This window comes from Clytia hemisphaerica, unplaced genomic scaffold, assembly GCF_902728285.1.
Source record: "Clytia hemisphaerica strain Z4C2 unplaced genomic scaffold, Clytia hemisphaerica genome assembly, whole genome shotgun sequence".
NCBI lineage: Eukaryota > Metazoa > Cnidaria > Hydrozoa > Leptothecata > Clytiidae > Clytia > Clytia hemisphaerica.
Window position 1 is genome coordinate 334,784 of NW_027104095.1, and position 15,605 is coordinate 350,388.

Consider the following 15,605-nt stretch of genomic DNA (forward strand, 5'->3'; position numbering starts at 1 on the left):
ATGGGTAAATTTGAACTAGATTGAAACATTTTTCATGGTTACAATGCATGAACAGTGAAAATGGTCATTTCTGGATCTATCACTCACATTAACTGTTAACTCACATTAAATCTCATGAATTTTATTAGCCTTGATATGCAGACCGTAAACTATTTTATCGTCTAGTTTTTTAAATATTATTTTTCTGGTTTACTGTCTGGTCCAACTAACACGCCTGCAGGGATATTTCTCCCTGAATATGTGAGTGCACCTAATTGGTTAAAAAGCGCCCCACTCACTATATATTCGCGGGTTTTTTAAAATATTTTTCTATGGGCGCGCATAATTTATGGAAATTTTCCACCTAGGACATTTTTATTCCACCCCCCCCCCCCCGCTTATTAAGTTTTGAGATTTTTCCAACCTCACCCTGCTTATTCCAAACCCCCCAACTATTAGGTACCGTGAGATTGGGTAACTTGCATCAGTGGAGGCTAACATGCATAGCCCTCAAATGAAAGACCTGGCTGGTCATTAAAATACAAAATTAAATCAAAACAAAAATGGAAGAGTAGAGCTGCGAGCGGAGCTACGTAGTTGTATTTTAATGACCAGCCAGGTCTTTCATTTGAGGGCTATGCATGTTATGCATGTTATGTTAGCCTCCACTGATGCAAGTTACCCAATCTCACGGTACCTGAGAGTATTCAACCGGGTGAACCTGCGCCGGTTGGTAGGAGACCATTCAATAAAATTTCAAGCGTCTAGAGAAGTACAGCGGCGATTTTGGAAAAATCTTCCCTGTCTTCACTTTGATCCATGTCAACAGGGTCATACATGTCGTGCTGTTTTGCACGCTCTTTATCAACACGTTACTTTTCGCTGGGCCTTCAAGCCAACAGGCTTCTTGTTGCATTTTGACCTTCACGTTAAGGCATAAGGGAAAAGTATGCTAAAAGAAGAAATTAAACCTGCAGAAACTATATTACTGTACGTGCATTATTTAGCTTGACCAAAACAAAACAGAATAGAATGGAGTAATAAATATATGCAGTGGATGTTGATATTTTGTAAATGTTTTCTGGACAACCGTGGATATGAACAGTTAAACCTGGTTGAGCACCGCCTACATATCCTTTGAAATTGGATATATACTTGGAAAATGTTCTCTGGAAAAAGTGGATTTCCATACACGTATTATGTAAATTTGATCAGTCTGGAGAATATTTTTCGAATCTGCATTTATTTGGATGTTTGTTTTGTATCCATGTATCCTGGAAATATAGTCCAAACAAGTCATCAGAGCAAGGAAACACGTGGGCCAAAATTACCAAATTACCCAACATCGCTACCCGGCTGAAGAGGCCTCCATGATATTGTTTCTTAGAAACTCTAGTCCAAGAAATAACGAAAAATTATCTTAGTTTTACAAGCTTATCATTTTTGGTTTTATAATGTAAATTTCAATTCTTTTAGCTACAGTATCTATAAATTGATTCGATCATTCTATAAGGAAAATATTTTGGTCGAAGCTGCGAAATTCTCCCCTTCAAGCACAACGACGAAGGCTTGAGAAACACTACGTTCAAAGTGAAAAGTGCTTATAAAAAATATCAAAATCCCTGATTAAAAAAAAAAATTATTTCACTTTCGATATCAATCACGGCTGCCATTTTTTATTTGTACTTCTAGTCTTGTGCGCATAACGAATCAAGCGCTCCGATTGGTTCAAAATGAAAACAATCGATCGGCCGCAGACATTTCAATAGAAACAAAAGATTCTACAGCCTCGCTTCAAATAGATGAATAGCGCATTTCTTATCCTCTTTTCCCAAATCTCTGATGATATGGTACCCTGTTTCGTAATGTGAGCTTGTTCACTCGAAGCAAGTGCATTTGCGATACCCATTGCTCTCAACATAGTTGCTTGATTGTGCGTGCACAGTTAGTACCGTTGATGACCGGTGTATCATAAAGTGCCTTGCTCGAAACCCACCCTAGGGGCCCTAAAGTGGCGTGGTCGTACGTCCTTTGGGGTGTAAAGGTCTTTTTGACTTCTAGGGCAGCGATGCGCTATGACCCGGACACTCTTTTTCATGACACTCTTAAAATATGAATATCAATAAAAAAAAGAAGAAACTTCAACAACATTAATATAGATTTAGAAACTTGGATATATTATTGAGTTACTATAGATCACCACCACCCCGACCTACCAACCCCTCGCATTTAATTATGCTTATATATTTCTAAGTATTAACTACTTGTGGTTTTTTGTTACGCATGTGCATTCGTCTGCGCAAGTTTTACTCAGTATGAAATACGCTTAAATCGAAACTCTTCGATTCTTGCATTAAGCTTTTTTGCCAGCAATTTTTAAGCAGACAGCAATTCTTTTTCGCGCCTACGTGTAATTTTCACTTTCTTTTTCTAATCTTTTTTTTTTATTTTAAACATTTTTAAAAACGTTTTGAAATTTGAGCAATCATGCTTTTTCTTTTTCATTTCGAAATATCTAATTTTCATAATTTCATATTCTCAAAGGTCACACCTGGGGAACGAACCGTGAACTTTTCGCGTGTTAACACTGCGCTATCAACTGAGCCAATTTGGCAAAACCTTCTACTGCGCGTTCATGCTTTATATTGGATCCAATGTTCTTCAAAACTTTAACTTTCGATTTTCAATTTCTTCGATCTCTATCAAAATCTCTATCAACCATTTTTCAGCTTTTTTTAATGAAAATTAAAATTGTATTCGTTGATTATTCTTGGAAAATACTAGAACTTGCTGTAGTTTTTGTCCCTTGCCAAATATAAGAATATTTTTTCTAATTTTCCTTGGAAAATACAACAATTTGTTTAGGATAATTTCCCATGGAAAATAAAGGAAAATGTTTTAATTAATGTGATTCAATATATAAGAAAATATTATTGTTCTTTTTCCTTCGAAAATACAAGAAATTGTTTACATATTTCTCATAAAAGTAAAATAAATACTACATACAATTTCTCAAAGATGACAGCGAGAAAAGCGAGCTTAATTGAAAGGAATCGCCTCGAACGACGCCAGGACGGCTAGTCTGTTAGAAAAATTAAAAATTTTGAATTCGATTTTAAGCATGAAAAGATACCAATTTGAACTTAAACTTAAACGATACTAAATAATCATTTTGCAGCAAACTTATTTGTAAATCCAGGCTTTAAATTGTTTTTAATGTTTTGTGGTTGCTGAGTAACCTCAAAAATCTGAAATTAGCGCATGTGTGTGGATAGCAGCAATTATAGTTTTGAAATTTCTAGCTGTACCGGCGTCGTCCCAAACAAATGTTTTTTCTCGTTTTGCTCGCTTTAAATGTGCCGTCCAGCTCCAAGTAATTTGAAAAATGTTTATATCAAGATTCAGGGGTGTTATTATAGAGATGATATGAGATTCTTCAGGGAAAGACGGTTGCCAGCTTTAAATGACGAATAAAACACCCCTGCCCCATGATGGATGAAATTCTATTTTTCAAATCCAAGCTAAAAAAAATCAGTAGAAAGATACGTATACAAAATTGTTAGTGTAACTCTTTTTATTGAATTCAAAATAAATTTTAAGAAAAAATCAGACAGTTTTCACTTTCGGAATCTTTTGAATGTTTGAATTGATGAATTGACTGCAGAAGAGTGTGGCAACCCGCCGGTAAGCTAACAAAACCCAACAGCAGAGTCCAAGATGTGGTTGTACGCTTTGAATGACTTCACTAATTTAACAGTTAAATGGTGTATAGCACACTCCCACCAGCGATTCTGGAAAAATGATTAACATCTGTTATTTTCCAGTTTGTTTCATCATTATGGGTCACAAACACAAAAACCAATGGAATTCATTAAAAGTTTTTTAACAAAGCCTCTATCTAAAGCCTCTATCGAGATTCTTAATCGAAGCTCTGTTGGAAATATTCCTGACTGCGATACCAAGTCCTTTTTTACTTCCGTTTGTGGCTATATCGCTTTATTTCTTCTTCTGAAAACCAATACTTGCTTTGTTCACATAATGAATATAAATGCAACTGCGAACAAGAGCAGATAAAACGGTGGCTTCGATAGAATCGCTGTAAAGAGAATTAAAAGATAAATAAGTATAGTTTAATACCGTGAAAAATCCTCCACTTTCAAAACTGCTACAGATCTTATTTTTAGTTGAATATCTGGATCCAGACAGCTGTCTTGGTACGGATCCAATGAAAGCTAAATGTCGTTTAAACTGCTAAATGTCGTTTAAGGTGGGATATTCTAATTTAAGCTCAATAATTGGGGACTCTTAAAATCATACAGTTTTTCCCGTTAGAAAGTTCAGCCTTAAAGCTTTTTTTGACAATTTTTTTGTATAAGGAATGGGGGTCTCGACGTTCCAGTGAATAGCGAGTTTATGTATTTACACTTTTGAGGACCATGGGTGACTGAAGCGATTTTTAATAACACGCAGTGTTTTGACCCGCAAAATCGAGGACTATAAAAGTGCTAATTAACCGTCGTCCTCGGTTAATAAGGATTAATTTGGCTTCGATAGCTAAATTATTAAGAACAAGTTATAAATATTTTAAGGCTTTGCAGACTCCATAACACTCAATTTTTAAGGAAAATGGACAAAAATATTCACATAAAGGTGAAAATAAAAACATTTTTAGGCTTAAAACTCATAGAATTAAGAAAATCCAAAGGCTTCAAAAAATTAGGATTGTCTTATAAATAAAGAAAAACGTGACATACATAAACTCTCTAAAATATAACACAGGGTTAGATAAACACTTACCACCACTGACTCTCTCTTTATAAACAGTGATTGTTTTGGTGTATCCATCTCCTTGGTATATCTTCTCGCCAACCTTGACTTGAGTTACCACCTGGAAAAATGAAATAATCGGTCAGCTAGACAAATTTTGGGCTCTGAAGAGGGAGTAAGCCTAAGGTGATTTTTAGGTACCCTAAGGCATCCTAGTTATGGAATTGTCCGGTTGACTGGCCTGAACAAGTTTTCTCGACCCCCAGAAAACATTAAAATTTTACAACTTTTTTGACCAACGAACCCAACATTAAGCCTTGAAAATCATATTAAGCTACCTATTTGACCAGTTCAACTGACTAATTCCTTAACTAAGGATACCAAAAAACCATTTTTCGAATTACTCCCTTTTCCGGAGCCAAAATGTCAAATTTTAGGGTCGTAGCTGATGGGCTAAAATCATTGTTAGAAATGTCTCCCTAAAATTTCAGACAGACACTTTTATGGAATCATTTAGAGCTGCTTTCTTAAAAAAAATTCTAGTTTGGGCGTACAGGGGTACAGGGGCTACTGTGTTTTGTCACTGCATACCGTTAGTTTTTTCTTCAAACACGGACAGAAGAACGGACTCATACCGTCACACCGCCAATAATGAGTTACCGTCCTCCTCAGTCAGTCAGGATCTAGACAAATTAGAACATTACCATCCCTGTCACAGAAAAGCACACATGCATAAAGTCAGTATATACACCCCTTCCACCTAAACATCTCGCAATTTTCAAACTATAACCTTACCTGTATTTTGTAGTGTCTTGTGTAGTTGGATTTCGGAAAGTTCAAACGCGTCACCTTCTGTGTACTCGCTTTTCCGTCAATAGTTATTAGAAATGTAGGTCGATAGCCGGTCCTGTAATAAGGCACATCCCAAGTCAACCGTACTGAACCGTCAGTGAAGTTTGAGTACCGTAGCTTATTGATTCTTCCTGCCTCTAAATAAAAGTTATGTATATAAGAAACAAACTTTTAAATAATACTAGCAGAAGACACTATTTCGGTATACTGTGATAATTTTAAAGGGGTACCAGGTAGTTAAGTCTCGAACACCCAGGGAGAACACAAATTTGTTCCAGTTATGGAAATTTCGAGTTATGGAGTAAGATCCATAAGGCATTTTGAACTGAAGGGACTAGAAAACTTGTTCGAATTAAAAAGACATTTGGTTAAGGAGACTCCGTTGTATGTTTCTTCATTTTTTTGTTCGGAAAATAGAAACTGAAGGAAATGCTTTTTTACCGAGACGACTTATGTCATATTTTTATAGAGGAAGAGAATATCAATGTCTCAGTCCCACTAAGGGTTGGTAAATAGAACAAATTCAACTTTTTGCCCCATTTCAACTTGCAACCCTAGCACCCCTCAAAAGTTGAATTCATTAGGATCCAAGCTGACAGTCAAATTGAAACTAGGCCCTAGTAATTAGTGAGGAAGTCAAAGACCGCGGGCGGAGACGACCAGAAGGCTCCTTTTATCGTTGATAGCTATTTACCCGAAGTCAGGGGAGGGCGCCACTCTTTTTCCCTGGATTGCTCCACTTACCCTTCTCTTGATTGCTGGGCATCAAGCAGAGAGGCATCAAGTACCATTTTGGGAATCTTTGGTATAGCCTGGCTGGGGGATGAACCTACAACCTTGCGCACAATAGCAGGATGCTCTACCACTGTACCACGGTCGCTTAGTTCAAACACTAAACCCTAGGGTTAAAATAAACAACTTACGATAACAATGCGTCCCGGGAGATGATTTCTCTTCCAGAACTCGAAAGAACTTCTCTTTACAAGGACATACTGGAGTTGTTGATGTGCACGGGATCGTGTTTCGCCCTGGATGAAGACATTTGCCATTCCCAGGTTCCGATTTCATGTAACCATCTTGACATGCTAAAAGCAAATGAAGTTAGTTGTAAGACCGATGGATCTTTAAACTAGTTATTGGTAGCCTGGTTAGCCGTTAAGTGTTATCAATTACAATTTTTCGTTTGTCACAGTCGCTAATAGCGCAAAATGGTAGCAAAGATATGGTTTGTCAGGGGGTTGTTTTAACATTAAAAGCAGACCTCAATCCAGATTTAGAATAGTGAAAACTTAGATTTTTCCATCTAGTCATTTCCCTATGCAAATGCTTTTTTATATTTGATATTTCTTAACTCAATATATTTAACCTGGAAAATCCGAGTTAAAAAAACCGAGTAATGAAAACCCGAGTTATGAAAAACCCGAGTTAGGACGTCATAGCTTGGGTTTTCCAGCCCTCAATTTTGCCTAAAAATGCTTTTATGGTCTTAGTACTAGTGTCCTCCAGTTCAAAGCAAAATTCCAAATTCAAACCCGGAGCCACTTACTGTAGTGAACTTAATTTTACTAATGCACGTGATACAATCGCTATCAGAATAAAAAAGCAAAATAAAGGAACTTGGCTCGAGTTAGCAAAATAACTTAAAATCACCTTGGCATTTGTAACCATTCAAAAAATATCCAGGTTTGCAAACACATGCTCCTTGCACAGTGAAATTTCCTTTTGTACCACAAATTATTTTTAGTGTAGAACCAGGGACGTGATTAACAGCATTCTTGATGCAGAATCCTTCGAGTTGATCTCCTTCATAGGGTAGTCGTGGATATCGAACCAGGTTCAATGTTTCTTCTGGACAAGGATCCTATTGTTAAAATGAGAAATCTACATAGTATGTTTACCTATGAGCATCCCTTGTTCATTAGACTGTTTTTTTCGGCTAGATTTGTAAAGATAAAGAAATGTCTTTCGGGGAAAAGTCCGTCGGGGAAAAGTCCCTCGGGGAAACGTCCATCGGGGAAACGTCTGGTCACCGGACATTGATCCTGCTATTGTTGAATAAGAAATTTAGTTGAATGATATTTTTATATGATAAGAAACTATGTATGAACATAAGGCTTCAATGACAAGAATGTTGAGAACATAGAGACTCTAAAAACACAATATTTCTTAGGAACATTGCAAAGAAATACTCACGATATGGTGAAAGTAAGAACATTTTAAGAACATAATTGATAAGGCTTAAATCTCAAAAACATCCGAAGGCTCAAAATTTTGGGCGTTCTTAGGTTTGTACAGATTAAAAAAAAGAGACTTTAAAAATTGCGGTTTGGGAATTTAGAATTATATTAGCTATAGCTCTTCAAATGTTTAGTTCTGATTATCAAGGAAAGTGCTTCTTTCCAACAACAAAAAAATTACTTTTAATTTTTTCATCGGAAAAGAATAATAACATGGGCTAATATTTCGAATAAGTCAATTTCTTAGTGAAGCTTTTTCTTTGACACATTGCTTGGATTAAGTTTATATATCAGCAATGTCGTACCCAGAGCAACTTCCATCACTTTTTGATTAATTGATTGACATTGGTACATTCGTGAGCGCAGTAGCGTAGCCAAGAGGGGCACAAATTTGTGTAGGAGAGCAAATTTTTATGCACACAGTAATTATCTTTTTATATATTATGGATAGATAATTACAGTGTTATTAAAATCTGCTCTCCTGTGCAAATTTTGTGCCCCCCTTGTCTACGCTGTTGATGCGCTATCAGAAAATATAAAAAAGTGAAGGGGCTGAGTTCGAATTTGGGTTTTAGGTATATTACAAAGCTCACACTCACCTTATTTTGTTCATTGGAATCGGCAATTCTTGCTAAAGTAAAGTAAAGCACCACTAATTTAAGTACATCCATTGATGGTAAACCAATAAATACGATATACGAACAAATTGAAAATTGAAGTTGCGTTTGTACTGTTCTTATGTTTTTCAAATTCTACATTGAAGTCGTTTTACGATAAGCTCTTTTTGATGTACTTTGAAACAAAACCTAACCAGAATAATGATTCATATGGTCTTAGCTTAGTAAAGAAAGGAAATATGAACAAATCTTTGACATCAAGCTGTCAAATTGAAAGTAAATAATCTCTTTTTAAGAATGTACATTATCATGATACTTGATAGTACTTGATATAATGTGATGAGGGCTTAATAAAATACGAGTTAAGCCCCTCCTCAGATTTCGAGGAAAATTTGACAAAATTTATGTATGGGCTTGAGAGCACCGAAGTACGAGGCTTCTGCTCATTCTCTAGCGAAAAAATGTTTCTTTAGAATGTTTTCTTATCTTTATAGAAAGTATGTTTAAGAGGTCGACGCATTTTTCTTGCATCTCCAACAACAAATTTACTAAAATCCATATTTTATCACCACATGTCGTACGACCCCTTCTATGGACAGTGGGTCCCGAAGCAGGTAGACCTTCCCTGAAAAAAAAAGGTTTATAGATGATTGTGTGTGGGCTTATGTTGCTTTGAGATACCAATATACCTTTTCTTTCGATCACTAATATCCCAGCCGGAACACAACGTTATTTCAACGTCCATACAACGTTCACAACGTCCATATAACGTTAGAAGAACGTTAAAACAACGTTGTGTGCCAGCTGGGATAACAATAACTTTTTCTTTCAAACACCGATATTTGAAAAATATCTATGCTTTACTGTAATTTCCATTCTGAAAATCGTCTAAAATAGCCGAAAGTCAACCCTGTCGGATTCAAATCTTGAAATTTAGTAAATTTGGGATCCTGTCCGTTATCTTCTAATCTAAAAAAGTCTAAAAAAGGGACCCTGACCAACGGCACGTCGCCGTACCCAATTCTGCCTAAGTGACACCCCCTCCTGGGGTTTCTATCTTAGTTAACAAAAAAATGATATCAATAAAAAGGAATTTAAAGCGAAAAGTTCTCAAGTTACTGATAACTGATGAGCACATACTTAAGAGACTCTTTTGAACGCTGCAACTTTAAAACACCCCTGTGTCACAGACCCATTGGGACATTTGGCAAAAATTTGGTCCCCGGTGCGAAAATACCCTGGAATTTCAACCCCACTTGAAAATCAATCATTGTTGATTTTTATTCCCACTGAAGAAAAAAGTTCCACCGGGGCTGTGAGACAGGGGTGTTTTAAACAAATCAATTTTTGAGTAAGTACTTGAAAAAAGACAAGACAGACAGACAGGCAGACAGACAGATTTGGTTACTTAGAGGAAAATACACTGGATTGTAGTGTAAATAAGTAGTCTAAGCTTGACTAAAATAAAGTAATTTATAAAAAATTAAAAATAAAAGCGTAGAAACACTGGTCGAAAACATCTCCGGTGAGATTACTCTGAACCTGCATCCACATTGGAACACGACAATTTGAGCTCAGATAACTTTAATGTGAATTTTCTCCAACGATGATGAAATATACTGAACATACAAAAACAACAAAAAATGTTTACAAGCCTTAACAAGTCTTAACCCTAATTAACACTTCGTTATTATAGACGAAAAAAGATGACTTGAATGAAATTTGATGACTTCTAATACAACGTTTTTATTATAAGAAGGGTTAAATTTTTGTGAAGCTTTCGGATGTTCTTCACTTCCTGAGTTTTAAAGTTGAAACTTTTCTTAACACGTTCTCATCTTCAACACTTTCTTGAGTATTTTTGTACAATTTCCTAAAAAAATTGGGTCTCCAGAATGTGCAAAGCTTTGAAATATTCTTAACTTGTTCTTAATGTTTTTATATACAGTAGTATGTTCTTATGTAAAAAAATGTCAACGTAAAATATAAACGACTCTGTTTGTTTTATTACACTCTTTTTGTTATAAGAACAATTTTATTAGAACAATAAGGTTTAAAGGTTTTGTTTTTACATAAGTTTTTGTTTTATATCAGACACATACAGGGTGTCCCTAATTAAAGTATCGAGTTTGAACATGCGATTGAGTAGAAAAGTTTGTGTGTGTTATCGCTAAAATATAAGAACGTTCTCCATCACACAGGCTTATTACAAAAGGTAGTTACAACGTATAAATTAATCGTAATGACAAAGAAAAAAGAGGGAGAGCTTAAAATACAATTTTGTGAACACGCACATAAAAGTTTCTACTCATAGTTGTGTTTCGACTCGATACTTTAATTAGGGATACCCTGTATTTCATATCGGGACAGTGTCTTCCTATCGTTATATTATTCTGATATAAGCAAAAAATGTTTTTCTTTTCCTTTTTCTGACCAATCTTGCTCCACATCCGTGTCTAATCCCATGTGACGAAAAAGTTTGTAAATGAAAATTGATCAGTAAGCAAACGATATCACTTTTATTTAAACGAAACCTTTTAAAATCGTTTAAAAAAAAAATTATTTTACAATGCTAAGCCAGAAATCGAATGAAATTTCAAACATCTTAAAGGTCAAGGTAATGAGAATCAGACATAAATACAGCCCTGTCTCACAGTCCCGGTGAAGCTTTTTCCCACAGTGGGGATAAAGATTCCGAATGAAATCACAAAGGGGATAGAAATTCTATGTTCCAAGGTTAAAGCATAGTTCTTATAAAAAACACTGGTCTGGAAGCTTATTGTTTTAACTTTTTGTTAGCTTTTTCCTTTGTTATTATCAAAAGATGATTTGCTCAGTTTTTGATCACGTTACCAAGTACTCCTCTTGGGATTGGTTTAAGATTTAATCACATGATCAAAAAGTGAGCAAAACAAACTAATTTCTCAACGCAAGTTCAAGTAAGAAACAATGGAAAGAAACAAAAGGCTTCCAGACCGGGGTTTTTATGGTTGAAAGTTTTATTTTTAGTGCTCCCGTTTCATATTAGACACATATTTCATATCAGGACAGTGTCTGCCTATTGTTATATTTTGCTGATAAGCAAAAAACGTTATTTTTCCTCTTTCTGACCAATCTTGCTCCACATCCGTGTCAATCCAATATGAAAAAGCTTGAAAGTTAAAATTGATGGTTAAGCATATCACTATTATTTAAAAAAAAATCTTTAACAAATCCAGTGGAATGATTTTTAAGTGCAATTTTAAGTGCAGCCTCGTCTGAGCCAATTTACTGGTGCTTATAAACAAGCGTGTAATTTGTTTTAAAATTCGGATTGCAAACAAATTGCTTTTTCCTATGTTGTTTTACGTGCATCGCTACATTTACATATAAGATTTGGCTCCAATTATTGTTCTCGTATAGGCGTCGCTTGGTTATAGTTTTGTTTGGCAGATCCAAATTGCTGATTGTACATTAAATACAAAACCAACATCGTTAGCGTTAATCGTCTGTTCCAAGCGAACGCCATGTTAACGTTGTATTTAATACGATCTATTGTACTTATATAATTATTGTACATATTTATTGCGAGAAATTTTGGTTTTTGACTAATCACTTCCACTATAATCAAATTCTTTAATGACAAAATCAAAACCATTGCTGTAATGAATCTTAACGTGTACATCTGTAAAAGGTGTCGCTTGGTTATAGTTTCGTTCGGCAGATCCAAATTGCTGATTGTTGAAATAAAATCTGATAAAACCAACACCGTTAGCGTCAATCGTCTGTTCCAAGCGAACTTCGTGGAACTCATTCAATGTGATGTCAGAAGTTGGCACGATTCCAATGTTATTAAAATTAGCAGCACCGGTTTTATACGATCCAACAATCTAAAAGATTGAAGAAACCAATAATGTTTTTCGACGCCGAAATACCCAAGAAAAATCAAAATATTTATGTGAGATGTTGTTTAAGGGTTTTAAGATTTAAAACTGACCCTTAGAGATACTTATTTGAAAAATTTTCTTCTCGATTTTTGAAAAGAGTGGTACCCTTAGAGAGACTTTTTTACAATTTTTTCACTTGAAATTAAAAAAATTTCCTAAAGTCGTGAATTTTCAGACCCTTAGAGAGACTAATTTAAACTTTCTCATTTTTCCAAGCCTTAGAGAGACCCCGACACCCCCCCCCGGGTGAAATGGTACGATAGCCCATTTACTTGTCTGTCAATGAATCAATAATTTCTTTAACTGCAAGAGGAAAGATTTTTTATTATACAGTGGAGTCTCCATAACTTGAACACGCACGAGGAACACAAATTTGTTCGAAATACGGAAATTTTGAGTTAAGGTGAAGATTGCTTTATAAGGCATCTTTAACTGAAGAGACCATACCCAGCTGGCACACAACGTTGCTTCAACGTTTATCTAACGTTCACAACGTCCATATAACGTTAGATGAACGTCAAAACAACGTTGTGTGCCAACTGGGTAAAGGGTGTTCGAATTAAGAAGACATTTGAGTAATAGAAGTTCGAGTTGAACAGACTCCGCTGTATAATAAAGATGCTAAAATTAACAAAATAACAAAACACTCAATACCCTATAAGCAGTGAAAAAGAAAGTTGGAAGCCGAGTTTCTGCTCCGTCATTGTTGTGAAAATTTATAATCGGATGCCAATTGTTCAACCATGCGACAATTTTGATTTTGAAGGATACATGGAAGGGTGTATTTGCATTGGGCCATGATGGAAGTGTTGCTAATAAAGTAGTAGGCTTGAATGACTGTTCGCCGCCTATGGTTGTTTAAAGGAAAACATGAAATGTAAAAGCAGCAATTTATATAACAGAAAAATGTTGAAATGTTCGTCATCTTTCGTGACTTCATCAGCATATAGCTCAACAAAAAAAAGATATCCTTTTTATAATGGAGGCTAGAAATTTCACAATAAAAACTCCATTAGATTGAAATTCCCTAGTTGGTTAAAGGGATATCCAGATGGTTTGTAATATGTAGCATGTGAGATCATTCTATTGTCCTGTGCAAAGTCTCAAAATCGAGATATTTAAGTTACAAGGTTTTGGCTTTTAGGATGAAAAGTAATAAAATTTCAACGTAAGAACCGCGTTAGAACCCATTTTCAAAAATTTCAAATTTTGATAACTCGATTTTGAAAAATTGTTACACAAAAACACTTTGAGGCCACGGAAGGTTTCTGTATAATCTAAATATCTCAAACCATCTGATTATCCCCTTTCAGAAAAGGGGAACAAATAATTTGTTCACTTGTACAGGGTGTTCGTAAAAAAAGTATCAACTCGAAACACAATTACGAGTTTCATAAATTCACAAAACTTTAATTTACAAACTTGTCTTTGTTTTCATAGCTATTTGAAATTCATCAATGAATAAAAAAAATCCAATCTTAAACCATGCCCACTGAATTTTCAGACCTAGGAACTACAGATTATACATTAACTATCATACCAACTATGGAAATAAGTACGTTCCATGGGACTGTGAGACAGGGATATTCTTATATTCATATTTGCTGACTATCCTAGTAGCGGGGCTAAGAGGACTTTAACGAACATTTACAATCTCCGTCATAAATTTTGCCCCCCCCTTCAGAATCGCCACTGCCTCACGGGACTATTGAATGAGACAAGCCAGATTATGTATTATGTGTGTTTTTCAGCGACAGCTTCTACTTTTTCTACCTCCTGAGTGACTGAGGACGACGGTTAATCAGCACTCCCTCCATTTTTCAAGGGTCAAAACTGCGGGTTGTTCCAAATTGCTTCAGTCACTTTAAGGTCCTCAAAAGTGCAAATACGAGACTATCCCAGCTGGCACACAATGTTGTTTCAACGTTTATCTGATGTTCATAACGTCCATATAACGTTAGATGAACATTGAAACAACGTTGTGTGCCAGCTGGGATGGAATAAACTTACGAAATAACGGTGGGTTCGATGTATATTTCAAATCAGTCGTTTTGTCAATATCATCATTAAACCATGGAGCAAAGCAGCTGACATTATACCAAACAGTCGAAGTGGTGTTCAACGAAACTTTTTCTACGTTATCCACAAATGCTTTGAATCTGACTGGGCATCCGTCACAAGCATATTTCACAATCTTCATATCCACTTCTTGATCTCCAGGTAAAAAGAAACTTACGGTAAAATGGACATCATTGTTTATCGGAGTTCGAATTAGAATACCTGCATTATTGTATTTGACCTGAAATTTTGAGGTTATAGAAATATTCAAATTTAAAGCGTTTCTGTAATTCAGCATTTTTCTCGAAAGAAGATTTGCACAGATTTGTGCATTTTCCCCTTTGAAAATTGAAAATAGTATGTAACAGATGCACGAATCCTATGAACTTACAACGAGTGCTGCGTGACCTTCTGAATAATTCTTATTTATCGGTGACGAGGTTAGCCGTAAGAATGTTCTGCCTCCGGATTTCGTAGCATCGCGAGTGGCTTTGAAAGTTACTTGCCAATTATCTCCTTGCATTGGTATAATGTTTTGTAACATTTCCTCCATCGTAGTTCCATTTTGAACTAAAGAAATGAGAAAGATACACTTTTTTATTTATAAGAACACCAGTAAATTTTTAATGAGGCGAGACTGTTCTTACTTTTTTGGCATTTTAAGTCTCAAATTGTTCTTATCTTGACGTTCTTCTTTATAGGATGAAGAAATTGAAGTATTTTAGGATTTGTACTCAATTTTTACTACTTTGACCCCGAAATTGTATAATTCTAGGCTCAGCATTGTTCTTATAATATTGTTCTTATTTTTCGCTGATTTTGAGCCTCATTGTTCTTTTAAAATTGTTCTTATAAAAGAAAAAGTAAATCATGTTCAAAAAGCGACATGATAAATGGATTTAAAAAAGATTTTAATGAATTTTGAAAGATTTATTCAAGCCCGTCCTCAATATAATCTGCAGTGGAGACAAAGAAACTGTAACTTTTGATAGAATTTAAGGTATATAGCAGTTTTGTACCAGTGAATACCTTTTAAAGGGACATAAAAGTACTGACGAAATTTGTAAGCAAACCGTATGCAGCGGGATACAAAATCAAAACACATGTCACATGTCAAAATGAAAAATTGAAACAAATATGGCTGATTTTGATTGTATCAATTGTTTTAC

The 15,605-nt window shown here is 35.3% G+C and overlaps 2 protein-coding genes across 2 annotated transcripts; both read right to left on the reverse strand.

Moving 5' to 3' along the window:
- Window positions 1-3,985: 3,985 nt before the first annotated feature.
- On the reverse strand, window positions 3,986-9,079 carry LOC136812873 (ephrin type-B receptor 3-like). Its single transcript, XM_067069399.1, has 6 exons — window positions 8,435-9,079; window positions 7,249-7,459; window positions 6,522-6,683; window positions 5,542-5,735; window positions 4,777-4,867; window positions 3,986-4,075 (listed from the first exon to the last, which is right to left on the reverse strand). Exons 1-6 carry the CDS (start codon window positions 8,504-8,506, stop codon window positions 4,011-4,013), a joined length of 795 nt encoding a protein of 264 aa, XP_066925500.1. The 5' UTR covers window positions 8,507-9,079; the 3' UTR covers window positions 3,986-4,010.
- Window positions 9,080-11,617: 2,538 nt separating this feature from the next.
- On the reverse strand, window positions 11,618-14,914 carry LOC136812877 (uncharacterized). The gene is made up of 4 exons (XM_067069403.1): window positions 14,828-14,914; window positions 14,389-14,592; window positions 13,033-13,226; window positions 11,618-12,321 (listed from the first exon to the last, which is right to left on the reverse strand). The coding sequence occupies exons 2-4, from the start codon at window positions 14,576-14,578 to the stop codon at window positions 12,040-12,042; spliced, it is 666 nt and encodes a 221-aa protein (XP_066925504.1). The 5' UTR covers window positions 14,579-14,592; window positions 14,828-14,914; the 3' UTR covers window positions 11,618-12,039.
- Between the last annotated feature and the right edge of the window lie 691 nt (window positions 14,915-15,605).

Bases quoted from the DNA above. Each gene is read 5' to 3' on its own strand.
- LOC136812873 (XM_067069399.1), bottom strand. From the start codon at position 8,506: ATGGATGTACTTAAATTAGTGGTGCTTTACTTTACTTTAGCAAGAATT. The intron at 7,460-8,434 runs GTGAGTGTGAGC...TTTTAACAATAG, and splicing joins ATTCCAATGAACAAAATAAG to GATCCTTGTCCAGAAGAAAC. The intron at 4,868-5,541 runs GTAAGGTTATAG...TCATTTTTCCAG, and splicing joins CAAGACACTACAAAATACAG to GTGGTAACTCAAGTCAAGGT.
- LOC136812877 (XM_067069403.1), bottom strand. From the start codon at position 14,578: ATGAAGATTGTGAAATATGCTTGTGACGGATGCCCAGTCAGATTCAAA. The intron at 13,227-14,388 runs GTAAGTTTATTC...AAACAACCATAG, and splicing joins ATCGAACCCACCGTTATTTC to GCGGCGAACAGTCATTCAAG. The intron at 12,322-13,032 runs GTATTGAGTGTT...TCAATCTTTTAG, and splicing joins TCTTTTTCACTGCTTATAGG to ATTGTTGGATCGTATAAAAC.